The sequence below is a fragment of the Pipistrellus hanaki genome (genome assembly GCF_964339955.1).
Source record: "Pipistrellus hanaki genome assembly, chromosome: 11".
In the NCBI taxonomy this organism is placed as follows: domain Eukaryota; kingdom Metazoa; phylum Chordata; class Mammalia; order Chiroptera; family Vespertilionidae; genus Pipistrellus; species Pipistrellus hanaki.
Genome location: NC_140513.1, coordinates 60,698,150 through 60,716,415, shown reverse-complemented (window position 1 = coordinate 60,716,415; position 18,266 = coordinate 60,698,150). Strand labels below are relative to the sequence as shown.

Genomic DNA, 18,266 nt, shown 5'->3' with positions numbered 1-18,266 from the left:
CTGTGCATAAGTTCTTTATTTTGATGTAGTCCCATTTGTTTATTTTCTCCTTAGTTTCCATTGCCTTAGGAGCTATATCGTAAAGATATTGTTACAACTTATGTCTGATATTTTTCTGCCTGTGGATTCTTTTAAGATTCTTATGTTTCCAATATTACTGTTTATTTTAATTCATATAAACAATTCACTGATTTTTTAATCCTCACCAGAGGATTTGACGTTTTTTTTTTTAGAGAGAGTTGAAGGGAGGGAAGGAGGGAGAGAGAAACATCAACGTTGTTTGGTTACCTCCTTCTCCCCAGAAAAGGAATGAACCTGCAACTGAGGTATTTGCTCTTGACCAGGAATGAACCTGTGACCCTTTGGTCTGTGGGCTGGCACTCTAACAGCTGAGTTAAATCGGGCAGGACTGATTTTCTTTTTAAAGTACGTATCCTATGGCTTATAATCTATATTCCCATACCTGAAGTGTCTGATCTCTTTGAGGAGATTCTTTCTTAATTGCTCTTTGGTAATTGTGGAAACTAAGTGGCTTTTATTCAATTTGACAATTTCCCTTTGAGTAAAAGTCCATGATCTTCAATATTAATCTGGTAACATGCTACAGGACTACAGAGGTTTCTTTGACATGGTATAGATGAGTCAGAGTGATGGTAGTGTGGCCTTGGCACCAAAGGGAATTAGTCGCCTTCTGATAGTTGACTGTGATATGCCCTTAGGAGGCATACCTCAGGTTTGCTGCTTGGGTATTTTGAATTTACAAAAATTTCTCAATTATCACTGAAGACCTTTTTTTGCTACCATAAGTTCTTAGCCATCTCTTTTGTCATATACTTGATGTGTGAGATAAAGTCATAATGATGTAATTTTTAAGTTTTTAAATAGATTAAAACCCAACTATAATAAGAAAAAAACCTTATTGTGCATTCTAAAACCATATGCAAAATTATCTGCATTTTCAGATCTTATTCTTATCCAGTTCTATGTACATGCAAACCAAGAGTAACCAGGAGTATCTGTACATACTACATAATTTGGGTAAAAGCAAAAAGAACTATTGTATACTGTATAGTTGACTCTTGAACAACAGGGGTTTGAACTGCATGGGCCCACTTACACATAGTTGTTTTTTTTTTTTTTTTAAACAGACTGTAAATGTATTTTTCCTTCCTTATTATTTTAATTCTTATTTAAATTTTTCTAGCTTTATTGTAAAGATAGAGTATTAATACATATGTAATATGTGTTCATTGACTATGTTATCAGATTATTTATTTGGGAGTAAGTCAAATATTATATATGTGGATTTTTAACTACACAGGTGATTGGCACCCCTAATCACCTACCATGTTGTTCAAGGGTCAACTGTATTTAGACATATTTTCAATGGCTCTTCATTCGAGGTTATACTTACTTGGTTAAATCGGTGGCCTACCAGTAGTCTTGCTTTTTCCTCTGACTCCCCTTGAATATGCTGTTGTGAATGAAGATCCTTTGGGGTAAACTCAGTTTCCTTGTCCTTGTTGCTGAATGCATACAGTTGGTTAGATGACAGGAACATGGAACTGTATGTGTATGTTGACTTTTTAGCATCGTCACACAATTAGAAGGGAATCCAAGACTAAGCCCTCAGTTCTCATTGAACCACTATCAGTGGGGTGCTGCTCTGGTGTAAGAACACGGACTAGACAGTAGAACACTTCTGAAGGAGTTTCCAATATGTGAGCTTGACATACCATGCCAAAAGGAGAATTCCAGCAACTGCTCTAGATGCATGTTACTGACAAGTTAGAGAATGATGATTTAAGGTGTTTTTCTATAAAGTACAATGAAGACATTTAGAAATACTATGAGACACATTGCTGGACAAAACAGTGGGTAGGCAAGACATTTATTCATTTACTATATGATCTCAGTGTAACATGTGCCTACAGTATAAACAGTAAACGTACAACGAGTCAAAACTAAACGTTTTTACAATGTGCAATACATTAGGTATGTTAATTTGACATGATAAATGTCACATGTCTCCCAAATGTAACTCCAGGCTTCCTATTTTAATGTATTCAAATACACAAATCAATCTGACCAGAGAAACTAAAACCAAATCCCATTCATTTGTCTTTCAAACTTATTTATACATGTCAAAAGGTTTTAGGCATGTAAGGAATGAGACTTAAGTCTATTTTTAGATGTTAATGTTCTGGACAGACTGATGGGCACTGGGAACACATAAGCATGTTGTAAAATGACTGAAATTGAATGGCTGCTACTGGTGAGAGAAACCTTAGAGACAGGAGAATCTGCTTTACATGTCATCACCTGGGTTTTCCCATCTCGTTAATGTTGACCTATGTCCTGTTAAGACTCCTACAATTCCCACACTTTTCTTACCTGTGCTATCAGGGTCAGTGTTAGGTTTGTTAACAACATTTTACTTCTATACAGCAAGACATTTTAGAGCATTCCATATAAAGGTAAATATCAAAAATATCTAGGACAATAATGAGTTATGCATTACAGTCATTGTACTTTCACACCTGTCTTTAAAATCCACACATTTAGAAAAATATATTATTGCATATGAAACCACAAACAGGCATTCTGAGTTCAGCTCACTCTGACTCAAAATAGTATGTACAGTTCTATGTAGAGTCAGAGTGTGCTGTGGACTCACAGCTGGGTCTTCGTGTGAAAGGCCCAGATATACAGCAGTATACACACTCCATGGTTCTCCGTCTCTTCTCTTGGCACAGCCTCACTTGCTGTCTTGGCATTGGCTGTCAAGGGTCTCTCGTGCCCGTGAAGGGGCAACAGAATACATAGGCGATGGAGGCCTGCCCTAGGCCGCTTCTTCAGCAGAGCAGTCGATCCCTGCGTAGGTAAACTTCTCATACAGCGTGGTGTTCACGTAGGTCTGGAAGAACAAGAGTGGCTCAGAGGCAGCCTCAAAGCAACTCTCTGCTGTGCTTTGCTTGTTTCCATTCAAATACCAGGTACTTGGGGGACACTTTGTTGTCCTAGGTTCCTTTTGTATTTGACAACTTTCTTTCTGGAATGTACTTTTTGACTTCTACAATAAATGTTACTCTCACTTCCTCCGTTTCTGAGCTTCCCTTTCTAACTGTCTTTCACTGGTCCCTCCTGAAGTGTTCCACTTGCTAAGGCCCCTGTCTCTGCCCACTTCTCACCTTCTGGGCACCCATGTCATCAAACCCACATCTCGTTCTGGTTTAATCACCACTTGGGTTTTGATGGCTGTCAAAATCTATCTTCCTAATTTAGATTCACCTTTTAAACTCCAGATTCATGTAGCCAGCTACCTTCTAGAAATTTTTATAGAATTCTTGACCCTCCCCATAGTAACCTGCAGACCATGCTCTGGTGTTACCTGCTATGTGCTTTGGGGTCCATTTCATTGTCTATAAAATTACAGGGTCAGGCTGAGAAGATTAAGATTCCTTCTAACTTAAATAGGCTAATTTTATATGTTGTTCTGTGCATGACTATATCTTGTATAGAGCTCTTATTTCCTCCAAAACTGTAACTTAAGGTTGGAGACCACATATTTTGTGTCCCTACAATACCTAGGGCTGTGCCCAAAAGACCTCGTTAAATTGCATCAAACAATTTTTATTCACCACTCTGGGCCCATGAAGAATTGCAATGAAAGAGCCCCTGGTTGAACTCCATACTCACCTTCCGTTCTTCTAACATCCGGTTTAAGGATACCAGGATCTGGGCAAATGAGGGCCTCTCATATGGCTTCTCCCTCCAGCACTGTCTCATTAGATCATACCTTTGGAAACAAAGAGTTAAAGGGTTACCTTAGTGACTGTGCTGCAGTCCTGGGCACAGCCAGGTGCAGAGTATGGAAATAAGAGAATGTGGCCATTCAACTCACGGTCATTAAGCTTGGCCAGCGGAAGATGGAGGTTCGGCACTAGGAAGCTCCTGTTAGGCCTCCCACCTCCCTATCCAAGCCCTCTTTCCTCTCCCAGTAGATCTAATGCCCACCAGGGTGCCAGCCTAGGGATCTTGGCCTCAGCTCTTCTGATTAGCTGGAAAGAACTGAGTTATGTCTCTAGGGCAGCATGTTCCTTGGAATATTATATCTCTTAAAATATTAGTGTTTCATTTTTTTAAAAAATGGCTTTAAGCTCAAATAAGTGTGCAAAATTGCCACTTCTGCATATTTCTCTTAGGTGTCAGCTAGTAAAACCTTGAGAAGTCCTGCCATTAAAAACAAGCAAACAGCCTGGCTGGTGTGGCTCAGTGGTTGAATGCCCACCTATGTGTTGGGGAGCACAAGATACTTGGTTGGAAAGTCTGTAAGGAGGACATTCTGAGAAAAGAAGTGTGTGGAAGGCCACCTGCCCTGTTTATCGGAATTCTGACTTAGGGGAGACTTAGGGCGGTGTCGAAGGGAATGCCCCTAATTATTCCTTGACCTTTCCAAACAAGCCTGTACATGTGCAGATCCCCAGGTGTTTACTGGAATCCTTATGCTTAATCCCTGCATGGCCTTGCCTAGAGGACAATGTGAACACATGTGTCCTCCCAAGATTACTCACCCTACTGATTGTATCTGAATATAAAAACTATAATAAAAGCCTAAGGAGGCAAGCAATTGAGGCTGCTTTAGCTACTAAAGCCCAGGACCCCTTAGCCCTCTCTTGCACAGTCAAACTGTGTCTGAGTAATCTGTTTATCCATTATTCAGGGGCTGCTGGTCAGCCCCGACACCTATGAACCAGGAGGTCACAATTCAATTCCTGGTCAGGGCACATGCCCAGGTTATGGGCTCGATTCCCAGTGGAGGAAGAGTAGGAGGCAACCCATCCATGATTTTGTCTCATCATTGATGTTTCTCTCTTCTGAAAGCAATAAATATACATATATATATATATATATATATTTAAAAACGAGCAAACAAAAAACCCTGTTTAACCAGGTTTAGTACAATACTTCCCAAATAGTAGTATAACTGACCCCAGAATTCCTTTCTCCCTGTGTTATTAAGGTCTTGCATCTTCCATAAACATAGCTTGGGAAGCATGGTCGAAGGCAGTACTTTCTCAAATGTGGCCAGAACTACTTGCATTATCAGGATGCAGCTTCTGGGGACCCACACTAGACCCTCTGAACCAATGCCTGGGAGTGGGGTTCAAGACTTCACATACTGAACAAGTGCCCTGGGAACCTAATGTGCACAGACTCTCAGCCACTGGCCTTGGGTCTCAAGGTTCTAGAACAGGTTGTACTTTAACAGAAGTTTCATAACAACCGAAAAAGCTCCTTCCTCATGGGATGACTCTCAGAAGGTGGCATTTTGGAGACTTGGTCCAGTGACGGTTCACATACCACAAGGTCCGCCCAGGACGGAAGAGGATTGCCTCTTATGCCGGGAACCTAATTATACCCTCTTTCACTCTTGGACACTAAATTGTTTATTCCATCTAGAGCACATGTGTCAAACACAAGGCCCGCGGGCCAAATCCAGCCCGCCAGGCCTTGCAATGTGGCCTGCACCGCGCTGTCATCACTGCACTCCGCTGTCAGTTTATGACTGTTCAGTAAACCATTCGGCCCGCGATTTAGGCTGGATTTTAGATTTTGGCCCCTTCTCTGATTGAGTTCGACACCCCTAATCTAGAGCCTTCCACTCTTCAAATTACACCAGTTAGGCAGCTTCTCCCTCAGCTAAGCTGTGGGAATTCCAGTATCACTAAAGTTCATCATTTTCGCCTGAGAGTGATTTTTACTATAGAGAGTAATCTTTATAGAAGTGAAATCCCATGAAGAAAAACCCATCTTCCTTAATATAACGGCTGGAAACTCTATCCCCAAAATTCATCTCAAGATTGCATACATTTACTTGTGAATAATGTCATCAATTTTATTTCGGATCTTTCCTGCTTTTGCTGACCTCATCTTCAGCCTTCCCAAGAACTGTCACCTTCAGTGCCTCCTGGATTTCCATGCCTGGGACAGGACGCTCTTCCCCCCTGCCACTGCATAGCCATCTTAGGGTAAAGAACCCCATGATCGCTGCTCTTTGTGACCTCAATGAGTATGTGTATATGTATATGTACAGGAGATGAAGTGAGATGATCCCTTCGCTGAAGTCTGTCTACCCACGAAACAGGCAGCAGGGAGGTGAAGATAGATGGCCTAGGACAGGCCCGACTTACACCTCATCGTCACAGTTGAGGGGCTTCTCCAGCCTGTAGCCCTGCGGCAGCTTCTCGTAGAGCTCCGCACACGTCATCCCGCAGTAGGGGGTGCCGCCTGGAAGACAGGAAACACCGTGCCCTTAGCCCCTCTGGGGCAGAAACAGAGGTCTCCTGTCCAGCAGCTCAGAAGCCAAGATCCCGGGAGAAGGAAGGGGCGTATCTGGGTGCGCACCCGGCGTGACCTTCCTCTCTGACATACCCACCACAGGGCAAAGATCCACGGCCTACTCACAGCGCTGCTGCTCTCCCAGGTCTGTCTGCACACAGCACACCCACCCTACCAACACGGTGTACCTTTTTCCTAACTGGAAGTAGTGATATTACGTACTTGTTTTACCTACTCTACAATAGTTACTAATTTTAAATCTAAAAGCATATGTAGTTGTAGAAAACTTGGAAAATATATTAAAAAAAAAACAATATTAAAATATTTAAAAAAGCATGAAGAAAAAAATACAATAGCTTTTATTACCCTTCGGTGTAGTCCTTCCAGTCTTTTAAAACTGGGGTCATGATGAATATGAAATTTATTTTTTGGGCATGCATATTCTCACAGGCTATTTAATAGCCTTCAAAACATGTTTTTTTTTTTGTTTTTTTTGTTTTTTTTTGCTCAACTACATCGTACCACCTTGACATGGAAATAAACTTGGACGAGCTCTCTGACATCTTTGCATAAGAGGGGACAATTAACCTATAACAAAGCTCACGGCCACCAGGTTGTTAGAGTCACACATGACATCAGATATGGAGAAACATGGGACTGAAACCCTCTCACACGTGGGAACCCACACGGCTGTTTCCAAACGACATCAGGTGGCACCACATACAGATGGTCCCCGTGGGGCCCGCAGTGAGGGAGCACAGGAGGGGCCTGGGAGACACCCGGATACTCACCTAGGCTAACGATCTCCCACAGTAACACTCCGTAGGACCATCTGCGGACGGGAAATGGGAAACCAACCATTAGCATCCTCAGAGAGCTGACGCAGTCACTGCCCCAAAGCCAGGATGACTGACCCTTCCTCCGAAGAGAATGCCTAGTGTCTGCTCGCTGGGACAGGCCATGCACACAGCACATGTTCCTCTCCTCCTAGGCCTGGGGGAACTGTAACAGGGAAACGGGGTCCGTCCTGCCAGAGCCCCACTTACTTCAGTAGCGAGTCCAGGTGGTGCTATGGGAAGCAGGTCCAATTCTAGGCCAAATTGGCATTAAATCCCACCTCTGCCACCCGATGCTCATGCAACTTACTGCCCCCTCAGGCCTCTTAGTATAGGATTCTGAAGGTGGGGATGCCAGCTTCTACCTCTGAGCTATGCAGGCATGATGTGAGATAATGCCTCACAGGCGCCCTGCACACTGTGAGGTACAGTAACTGCCAGCCTCCTCCTCACCCCCAGCATAAGGAAACCCCGTGACCAAGTCCCCTCAACCCTCTCTGCCTCAGTTTTTCCTCCTGAAAATAGGGCATGTGGGCAAGATGCTCTAAGTCTCGATCCCACCCCTTCCTTCCACCGTCAGCCCGAGCCTTGTCATTGAAGCTCCAAGCGGACATGGTTTCCCTGGCCTACCGCCCGGCCAGCCCTGACCCTCAGCAGCTATCCTGGGCCTCAGGCACCAAGCTCAGTCGGAAGTGGAACCACAGAGGGCCGGCGAGCCCCTTGCTCCCCTGGACATCAAGCCTTGGCCACGAGGTCTGTCCTCGACCAGCAGAAGGAAACCTGACTTCCACCCGGACACTCTGCCAGCTCTGCCTCCATTTAGCCTATGAACTTCTTTACTGAGCAGCTTTGTCCCGGAGGCCGCGAGGCGTACTCACACGTCACTGTTGGTTGTGTAGACGCTGTAATTGAGGGACTCGATCGCCATCCAGCGCACTGGGAGCCGCCCCTGCAGGGAACGAGGTGAGATGCTCTTAGGCAGGAAGGACCCTTCTGAGGCTGGCCCCAGGGAGCCCTGAGTGGGGCTCAAAGACGCGGGGAATGTCAGGCTCAGGAGCTGCTGTTTTAATATGTTCCACCTACAATGTGATTTCACAATCAAAGACGAGCAGATGATGTAAATCCTACTTACCTCCAGGTAAGCTTTACATGAACTGAAATGGGTGTGCATGTGAGTGTGTGTGTGTACTTGTAGTCATTTATTCCTTTCATTTTTTTTTTCCATTAATCCTCACCCAATTATATTTTCCCATTGATTTGTAAAGAGAGAAGAGAAGGGAGAGACAGAAACCATGTGAGAGAGACACATTGATTAGTTGCCTTCCACACCACCCCCACCAGGGTTGGGGATCGAACCTGCAACCCAGGTACGTGCCCTTGACCACTGAGTTATGCCGGCCAGGGCCATTCTTTTATTCTTTTATTCAATTTGTGGCTCTCAGAGACACTCAGTTTGAAAGGGGAGACAAGGCATAGAAACTGTGGTGCAGGAGGTGGGGAAGAGTTTCCAGAGGAGGGGACTTGGAGCTTGCTTCTGAGATGTGTAGGCGGCGGCAGGTGGGTGGGGAAGAGAGAGCATGGAAGGCAGGCCACAGGGAGGGGGTGCAGATATACCACCAGCGGAGGGAATGACCTCTAGCCAGAGAGGTTTACCCTGGGTTTGGAGGTGGGGTGAGACCACTCACTCACCCTTTGGGTGCCTGGCCTTGATTCCCTCTCTAGAGCTCTCCCTGTTTTCTGGCTTCCTGAGTCCAGGCTTGGAAAAATTAGACGCAGATTAGATATTGGGGAGTGTGGCTTCTGAGGTTTATTCCTAGTTTCCTCAGTTTTGCTCTGATCTGGGGCTCCCTTCCTATCCACCCAACCCAGGGATCCTGTGAACCAGAGAGATGCCTGTGCCAGGGACTCGTCCAGGTGCTGGCAGTGGCATTTCAGCCACATTCGCTGGGTGGGACAAAATCAGGAGTCTTTTAGGAGATCTTCCTCAGACCCCTGACACTGGAGCAGGCGTCCTTCCAGACCACCCACCTGGGAGCCCAGCCCTGCCCCAGGGTCATGCCTGCAAGCCCAGTTCTCTCCCAGGTCTTTGTGCAGTGGCAATATTCTGAACTCTTTCTGCTCATACATCCTGAATAGTCATTTCATACTTTAAGGCTCAGCTATGGAAGTGTCCTTTGTCACATCTACATCTTCAGTACTCTCAACATTCCCTCCTCCCTTCACAGTACACCCCCCCCAAAACACACACACACACACACACACACACACACACACACACACACACACATATCCCCATATCCCCAATGGCTAGTCTAGTTCTCTCCCCCACAGCACAGCTAAAAACTAGAAAGAGTTCCTACATTCTCTGCTCTGTCTTTGTTTCTCTTCCCTGGTAGCTTCTGACCTCATACCTCCTAATTACTAATTTCCTTGTTCATTTTCAGTTTTTCACCTGTTTTGGATCTGTCCAAGGCTATCTGTGTCACTGCTATCACCAAGGGTCAGACCACCATCACCTTTTACCCAGTGGGACCCACCTCCCCTAAGGGCCTGTTCTCCACACACAAGCAGAGTGCAGTCTAATTGGCAAATATAGCCACATGGTTCCTTTCCTTAAAATTTCTCAATGTCCCTGTTGTCCCAACATCCCAAATCCTTAGTTGAATCCCAAATCCTTAACTGGAATTCAAGGTTTTCCAAGAAGACCTTATCCCTTCTTCCTCCTCCAACCTTGAATTTTTTTTTTCTTAAAATATATTTTGTTGATTTTTTACAGAGAGGAAGAGAGAGGGATAGAGTCAGAAACATTGATGAAAGAGAATCATCGATCAGCTGCCTCTTGTACACCTCCTATTGAGGATGTGCCCACAACAAGGCACATGCCCTTGACTGGAATTGAACCTGGGACCTTTCAGTCCGCAGGCCAACGCTCTATCTACTGAGCCAAACCAGTTTCAGCCAACCTTGAATTTTTAACTCTCCCTCTTTTCAGCATGATGCTCCAGTCATATTGAATTACCTTTGCCTCTAGGCTTTTAGACATACTGCACCCTCCAGATCATCGAATCCATTCTCACATCTCTGCTATCTACTTAATATCCACTGCAACACTCAGCCTCCTCCAGAAAGCCTTCCATGATTTTCCATAGACTCATTGGGTGTGCTTCCTCTGTGTTCCCATGGCATGTGCTTTCCTGGCCCTCAGCATGTGTTAATGATGACAGTTGTTCATTATGTGTTTATCTGTGAGCTCTTTGAAGATGGAGTCTGTGTATGACTTACTTTACCTCCAAACTTAGCATAAAACAATTAGTTTAAAAAAATCGACTATGAGGGAAAGCATATGTTCATCAATGAAAATAAAACCCCTATCAGTACATTAGTTGGAAACACTTCCCATATGAGAATCACCTGAGATTTTTTTTTTAAATCTCGCATGTGTGTGCGTGCGCGCACACACACACACACACACACACACATACACACAGTGATGCAGAACAACTAAGTCAGCATATCTAACCAGCAGGGCTCTGCATCTGTATTTTTAAAAAGCTCCCCAGGTGGTTCTAATCTAAAGTGCAATGTGATGTGAAAATCTGACTTAAATGGGCCAGAGAAAGTAGCCACTCTGCCCTCTGGTGGTGTATTTCTACATTGCACCCTTCTTGCAAGGAGCTTGTAAGCCTCTCCAATCCCTTCTCCTTTCCTCCTTTTCCTTCACCCCTATATCTTCGCTCTCAGACCCCATGCCACCAGGGAACACTACCCTGCCATTAGGAAATAGACTTAAGCCCCAAACAGTGCTCTGTTCCTTTAAGAATTCCTCATAACCCCTCCAAGACTACAGAAATCCCGCTCTGTAAAAAATGCCAAGCAAAGCAGCAATCACTTGGACTTCTGAGAGCATCCAAATAAAGTGAATAGGTTATGGGATAACTTGTATTCATCCCTCCAGCCCCTTATCTAGGGACCATGTCACCCAAATGCAGGAGCGAAGAGAGGAAAGGGATTCTGTGAGGGAGACAGGAGGCACAGAATGGGGAGGGGGGGTGTGGAGCAGTGGGTGGTGGGTCCTGCTTCTCTAAGACAAGCCCTGCAGAGAAACATCTGCTCTGAGAGGGACAAATTCTGAGAAGTGTAGGGAACAAGTACCACCTGGAAACCTTCCCTCAGGGAGGCACCTGTGGCTTCAGAAGGTGACAGGTTGGGTGGGGTCTCTAAGAGCCAGAGGGACCCAGTTCAAGCCCTGATCAAGAAAGGGAGGGGAGAGGTCCAAAGTGGCTCCGCTCACTGTGACTGTAGCTGTGAAAATGTGGATGCTTGTGGAAGGCGATAAGTAAAAAATAGAAAAGTGTCACGGTGGTGAACTACAGGTCATTTCCTTTTCAAAGCATTCTTGAATCTGGTTTCTGTGTTATCTTGTCAGCCACTAAAATAAGCATTTTGAAAAGAAAGGAAACCTGCGTTTGAGGATAAACTCTGAAACCTGAGCCTGTGGAGGCAACTGGCTAGCCCCAAAGTAAAAAGAGCCTCCGTATCACATGAAAACTGGCCCTTCCCAGGAGCGCCACGCCCAGGCAATGCGCCAGGCCTGGAAAAGGGAGAGCTAGCCACTGAGGGACCCCACAGGCACATTCGAGGACAACAGGAATGGTCACCCCGAGGCCCTGCAGCCCAGCCTCAGGGGAAGCGGGGGTGGTGACATGCTGCTAGGGAGACCACTGAGCCTCCCTGAAGACAGCGGGAATGCTCTTCAGTTACTTTCTGAGCCTCTCCCAGCTAAGGTTCAAGGTTCTCTTCACACACTCCCCAAACCAGTGTGTTTGCCCCTGTGCCAGTCAATGCCAGCCCACGGGGAAGGGAGCGGGGAGTGGGGGTATGAGGGAGCACTTACCTGGAGGACAAAGAAATCTACCAGCCCTAAGCCAGGCCCCCAGCAGTGGGGAGGGGTGGGGGGGAAACACATGCAGGGAGCCATATTCTTCATCAGTGGGTGCTCCCTTGATGCGTAAGCTCCCTCCCTTTCTCCTGTCCCCCACCTTGTTTCAGTAACTCTTCCCCCCTTTGAATCTGTCTCTCCTTATATTTTGAATTCTATTCTGGGTGGTGGGAGGGGAAGGATCAAGAACCTTTTCACCAAAAACATCGGCACAGTATGAATACCAAGGGATGTAGCATTGCCAGGACTTTCTGATCCCAGGGTGGGCAACAAAAGCAGAATGAGGTCCAACTTCTTACTTCTGCTAACACTGTGGTTAGGTTCTCCCGGGATCAGATGCCAGATAAACATTGCTGTTTAGGAGAACAGGTCTCATTAGGTGAACATGGATCTGATTGATTTGGGCTTGACGGGAGCGTGGGGAACTTTTTGCCAAGAGGGAAATCTCTGGCTTTGGGAAGTCCTGAATTTCTCCCTGGGGCTCCTCGTGATTTGGGAACCTCATTAATTGCCTTTCCTTATATTTGGGAAATATGCTCCATGTCTCTTTTGCCCCTCCCGTGTTTGCTGTGCATGGAAGGAGACTGTGGGAGCTCCTCACACAGGTCTGGCCGGATCCAGAGCTGAGCCCTGCACCACGAGGCTCATGTGAGTACCTGGGACAGTGGCTTTTTTGCTGGTAGTTTGGATCCTCCAGGCATGTTAGGAATCAAAACTTAGAAAGGATGTTTGCTGGGCCAGGCACATAGCTACTGGGGTCCACGGTAGACGCCTCAGTCACTGCCGAGCAATGGTCTTAGAGCAGCAACACCAGGATGGGGAAGGCGGCTTGGAAAAAGAATTGTTGGGTCTATTTGGAACTCACCATCGTCTTTTTCACATAAACTTCTTGACCTCGGGACAGTCCAAAATCGGCTATTTTGGCTACATAGTTTTCACCAACTAAAATGTTCCTGGCAGCCAGATCCCTGTGGATAAACTGAAGGAAAAAAAAAAAAGAAAAGAGAAAAGAAAAAGAAAAAAGTCATGTATTTCAACATCATATTTGCTTTTTCAAATCATTTTGTTAGTACCATGCCCTGGGGGCCAGCACTCTGGGAAACAGCGATGAGAGGTTAGGATGAAAATGGGTTTTTAAATGCCACCAGAATCCAGTTCCCTTGAGGTTGCTCCCTAAAACCCTCAGTGGCTTCCACCAAATCTTGGGAGACATATTTCGGGGGGGAGCGGGGGGGGGGAAACCAGGTCATTAAATCTTCCTGTTGCCACGTTAAGTCCTCTGCTCTGAGCATTATTTGGGCTAAGACGGGTTAAGGAACTCCACCAAATACATATGGTGGTATTCACCGGGTAAATACATTCCCCGTGCTGAGCGTTAACAGCTATATAAACAGGTGGAATATTAATAAGGAGATTAAAATTAGGGAGACTAAGAGGCATGAGAGAAGAGAGGTGGACTAGGGGGAATGTACACATGTAAACTGATCCAGGAGAGCATTTCCGAGGAAAGATGTCCCTCGTGACATCTTTGTCAGAGTTCCTGGTGACGAACCTGCTTCTGGCTCAGGTAGTCCATGCCCCGGGCCACGTCTGCGGCGAAGTGGAGCAGCTGCTGGGAGGACAGCGTGGAGGCGGTGCTGTTGGCGATGGCGAAGGCCGGGTCGGTCTCCAGCACGCGGCTCTTGCGCAGGAAGTCCAGGAGGTTGCCGTGGGGGGCGTACTCGATGGCCAGGTACAGGTAGCCTGTGGGGGAAGGGAGAGACACCCCTTACCAGGGGCCTAAAAAGCTCCGAGATGTGCCAGGGCCCTCGGAAATGGCTCATGAAACTTGTCATCTACAAGCAACGTATCTAGTGGGGCCAACCTCGGCACAGCTGGGGCAGTAGGGCGAGCAGTGAGACCTCCTGCCATGCTTGAAGGGTACCACCCTGAGACTGCGGTGCCCCTCCTCCCCACCCCTCCCCTTTCCCACCAAATGCGGACGGACATGACAGCTTCCCCAGTGCTTCCCCCTCCTCGGTGGTGACAGTCTCGGGAAATCAAAGCATTAGTTTCCAGGGGATCTAAGGCAGCCAGTCCGCGTCATCTTTTGTTTATTTTTTGTTAACCCTTACCCAAGAATATTTTCCCATTGATTTTTTTTTTGAGAGTGAGAGAAGTAAAGGGAGGGAGGGGGAGAGAGAGCGAGAGAAAGAGAAATCAATGTGAAGCATATACATCTATTGGTTGACTCCCCCACGTGCCCCAACCAGGGATGGGGGTCTAGCCTGCAACTGAGGTATGTGCGTACCTTGACTGGAATCAAACCTAGAACTCTTCAGTTCATGGGCCAACACTCTATCTACTGAGCCAAACCGTCTAGGGTAGGGGTGTCGAACTCAATCAGAGAAGGGGCCAAAATCTAAAATCCAGCCTAAATCGCGGGCCGAATGGTTTACTGAACAGTCATAAACTGACAATGTCATAAACTGACAGCGGAGTGCAGTGATGACAGCGCGGTGCGGGCCACATTGCAAGGCCTGGCAGGCTGGATTTGGCCCGCGGGCCTTGTGTTTGACACATGTGGTCTAGGGCAACATCATCTTTTATTTCTTTATTCAATACTGGTTGGGAACCTAATAATAGCCAGCCATGTTATTTCAGTGTGTCTCTACCATTCTTGAGGTTATTTTAAAAAATAAAACAAATAAAAACCAGTAAACAATGATTACAGATCCATAGCAGAAGAACCCACAGCTGATAGCTTACTCTCTCTAACCTGCTGCCCCTCCCTAAAACCCACACCAGTCACCTCACTGCCAGGCATTGGGCAGCAGGACCTAGTGCCAGAGGTTGCATTTTGCTCACAGAGACCAGAAAACCCACAAATAAAACATGGTTTTTAGAACACATTATGGTTTATTGTCTTGTTTTTTATTTAATTGGTTTTTTTTTCTTTTAATAACAATATTTTTGATAAAAACATTGATCTTTAGAGCCAGTGAAAAGTAACGTGGCTTTACTATCTTTTTAGAGGTAATATTTTTGATATAACTAAATTTAAAATGTTGAATGATTTTGAACTTAAAAGGTGTTCTAAGAAATTAAATTTCTGACCAAAAAAAAAAAAAAGTCTAGCACTGAATCCTGTTGACTATAAGGAAAGGTATACATAGTTCCAACTATGCTACCCTTCCTCATTTCTGTACTGTAATATAAACCTCAAGAACCAATCAGTTACATCCTAATGCAGGGGTGAGGTACCTTTTTTCTGTCAAGGGCCATTTGGATATTTATAACATCATTCACGGACCATACAGAATTATCTACTTAAAAATTAGCCGGCTATATTTGGTCAAACCTTTAATTAATTCACCCTCAGTGCCTTGGCAGGGCCAGACCCAATGATTTGCTGGGCCTTCTACGGCCCGAGGGCCGGATTTTCCCCACCCTGTCGTAAAGTGACAACAGAGCAAGATTTAAAAAGATATATTTTTCTGTTGTTGGTTATTTTTTTTTTTAAACTTTCATTTACTGTTGCCCCATGCTGATGACTGTTTTCAGGAAGTGGCTCAAAAGTAAATGTCATTACTCCGATCTTTAACGTAAGGGACATGCTCTGACTTTCAGAATTACACCCTTATTGGATCGCAGAGTGATGTATTGTCTGCCTCCCCAGTATTTTTAGTTTAATAAATTGAGGAAAAGGAAGCAGTCTCTTTTCCATTGTTGGTCTTTTGCTACAAAGTCAACAAGAGGTTGTCAAGTTTGTAAATAATTACTTTGTGGAGCTTTTCTGTAGGAGAAAACTTTTCCACGAGAAATTGAGTGTCAGCAATAGATTCTGAACAACAAACCCAGGTAGCATGCAGAGGTAAGGCTCTCAATAAATATTTAAATTAGTAATATATTAAGTACTCAACAGAAATACTCAGTAAATATTGGAATCAATAATGTAGGGTGAACTTTAAGAGTATGTGCAACATAGGGTAGTTGTCAAGCTCCGCTGTGATTGTACAGGAAATTGTACAAATTGAGAAAATAATAAAGCTCATTATTATTATTATTATTATTATTATTATTTGCCCTAAGTATTATCAAATGCTTACATATTCCAGATTGTTGGCATTCATGGATTTGACATTCAGAACATCAGCTGCATGGGATCGGTAGGAAATGAGAAGATAGACAACTAACCAGAACCAAGGCCTTGCTCTGCCTGGGCCTGGGCTCCGGCAGTGGTAGCTGAGCAAACTTCTGGATTAGTGAGCGCGGGGCATGTGGGAGCCATGGACGCCTTTGGGTGGAAATGGCTGAACCACATCAGAGGGCAGAGGACCCGGCCTTAGCTCCTGTCTCCGAAAAGATGCCAAGCCTAGGCGCAGCCCACAAATGAGGCTAGTCATTCAGATTGAAACTGTAACATAAGGCTATTCTCTTTCCTAATTTCAATATGGAATTTGCCCGATTAAAAAGAAAAAAAAAAAGCCTGTCAGACAGGAAAGAGCATCTTACCACGATGTTCACAGGCTCCCAAGAGGTTGATGATGTTGGGGTGGTGTCCAAGTTTGCAGAGGACCTCCAGTTCCCCCGCGAAGTCCCTGTGGTCATCTTTGGAGGCATATTCTGGGAAGAAGGTCAAGAGTTACGATCCCTGTCTGTCATTCCTCTTCAGAAACAGCCAGCCCCTCCTCCTCCCCAGGGCCCCCAAGTGCGCTTGAGTTCTTGTGCAGGTCTGGCCTGCGGAGAAGCAGTTAAAACCATGAGCAGAGAGAGCTGAGTGCGTTCTTGGTGACTCGGCCACCAGTAGGTCTGGAAAACTGTGGAGAAATCAGAGATGGCGCGAAGGAAGAGTATTGTCACTGTGGACTCTTGGAGCTGGGTCTGGTGTTGTGGGTGCTGTCCTGTGCATAGTAGGATGTTTCTCAGCATGTCTAACCTCTGCTCAACAGATACCAGAATCCCAACCAAAGATGTACCAGGCACTGCCAACTGCCCCCCAGGGGGACATCAGCCCTGGCTGAGACCCACCGCACTAACACGTTCTTGGTTATTTGCTGTCAGATGCCCAGGGAAATGCCTCAGTGGGGATGGAACCACCTCCACTTCTGGACTCCAGCCCTTCCAGCTCTAGCTCCACCCCGAGGCAGACGTGCTGGGGAACAGGGCCATGTTTCACTGGAAAGTCACCAGGAACGCACACAGCTCTCTTTGCTCGTGACTTTAACTGCTTTCCCACAACCAGACCTGCGCGAGAACTCAAACCCCACTGACTTTTCAGTAGAAGCTGCTTGGCAGTCAGGAAGCCGACTTCCATTCATCTCTGGTCTGGCACCTGGAGCAGAGGGGGATCACCAGACACCAGCAGACTGGGCAGAAGGCCCATTGATGGATGCCCAAAGGGGTCGGCCTCGAGTGGGTGACGGTGCTGTCACTGTGTTTAGACAAAGCACAGGGTGCTGGTGGCGGAGGGCATGAAAATGACGGCCCTGTGTCGTTAGGGTGAGGGATGCCCTAAGACTAATGAGCAGGCGAGCCCGGTCCACACCACAGCAGCCCGTGGGTGGATGCCTTGGGAGCATTTCAGAGGGGACGTTCTTTATGTGAGTGTGTCCCCCATTTGAATGTGTCACACACACCTCCCTCCTGTAGTTCCCCCCCCCCCCCCCCCCCCCCGCAGAAATTGCATGTCCTGGGCTATTAAGCTATTTCACCTCTTCACACAAGCATGATGTAGATAGTCAGGCTCAGGTCAGATCCCAACAAAAACTGATTTTACAAGGTCCTATACCCTCTCTCCCTCTATCCTCACTGCTCCCCAAACTCCCTGTGACTGAGGCAGCAAAACAAAAAAGGCAGCTACACGGGTGAGTGTGTGCATGTATGTGTGCCCTGAAACATTACTTTCTGAAAGCATAGTTAATATTTTGCTTATTTGGTTTTGTTTTCTTTTTTAAATATATATATATTTTTATTGATTTTTAGAGAGGAAGGGAGATGGAGAGAGAGATAGAAACATCAACGATGAGAGAGAATCATTGATCGGCTGCCTCCTATAAGCCCCTCACTGGAGATCAAGTGCACAACCTGAGCATGTGTCCTTGACTGGAATTGAACCTGGGACCTTTCAGTCTGCAGGCTGACAGTTTACCCACTGAGCCAAACTGGCT

General features: G+C 45.9%; 2 protein-coding genes across 2 annotated transcripts in view; both read right to left on the bottom strand.

The window, feature by feature from the left end:
- Positions 1-18,266, bottom strand: part of IFT74 (intraflagellar transport 74) — a 315,492-nt gene that overhangs the window by 92,407 nt on the left and 204,819 nt on the right. The window lies entirely within an intron of this gene.
- The window catches only part of TEK (TEK receptor tyrosine kinase), a 112,738-nt gene continuing 96,347 nt past the window's right edge, over positions 1,876-18,266 (bottom strand). The window contains exons 16-23 of the mRNA XM_084898265.1: positions 16,612-16,722; positions 13,670-13,860; positions 12,983-13,096; positions 8,057-8,127; positions 7,134-7,174; positions 6,195-6,291; positions 3,700-3,799; positions 1,876-2,917 (exon numbers count right to left, since the gene is read on the bottom strand). Of these exons, the coding sequence (XP_084754391.1) occupies positions 2,843-2,917; positions 3,700-3,799; positions 6,195-6,291; positions 7,134-7,174; positions 8,057-8,127; positions 12,983-13,096; positions 13,670-13,860; positions 16,612-16,722 (800 nt within the window). The 3' untranslated portion in view covers positions 1,876-2,842. The remainder of the gene's footprint in view (positions 2,918-3,699; positions 3,800-6,194; positions 6,292-7,133; positions 7,175-8,056; positions 8,128-12,982; positions 13,097-13,669; positions 13,861-16,611; positions 16,723-18,266) is intronic.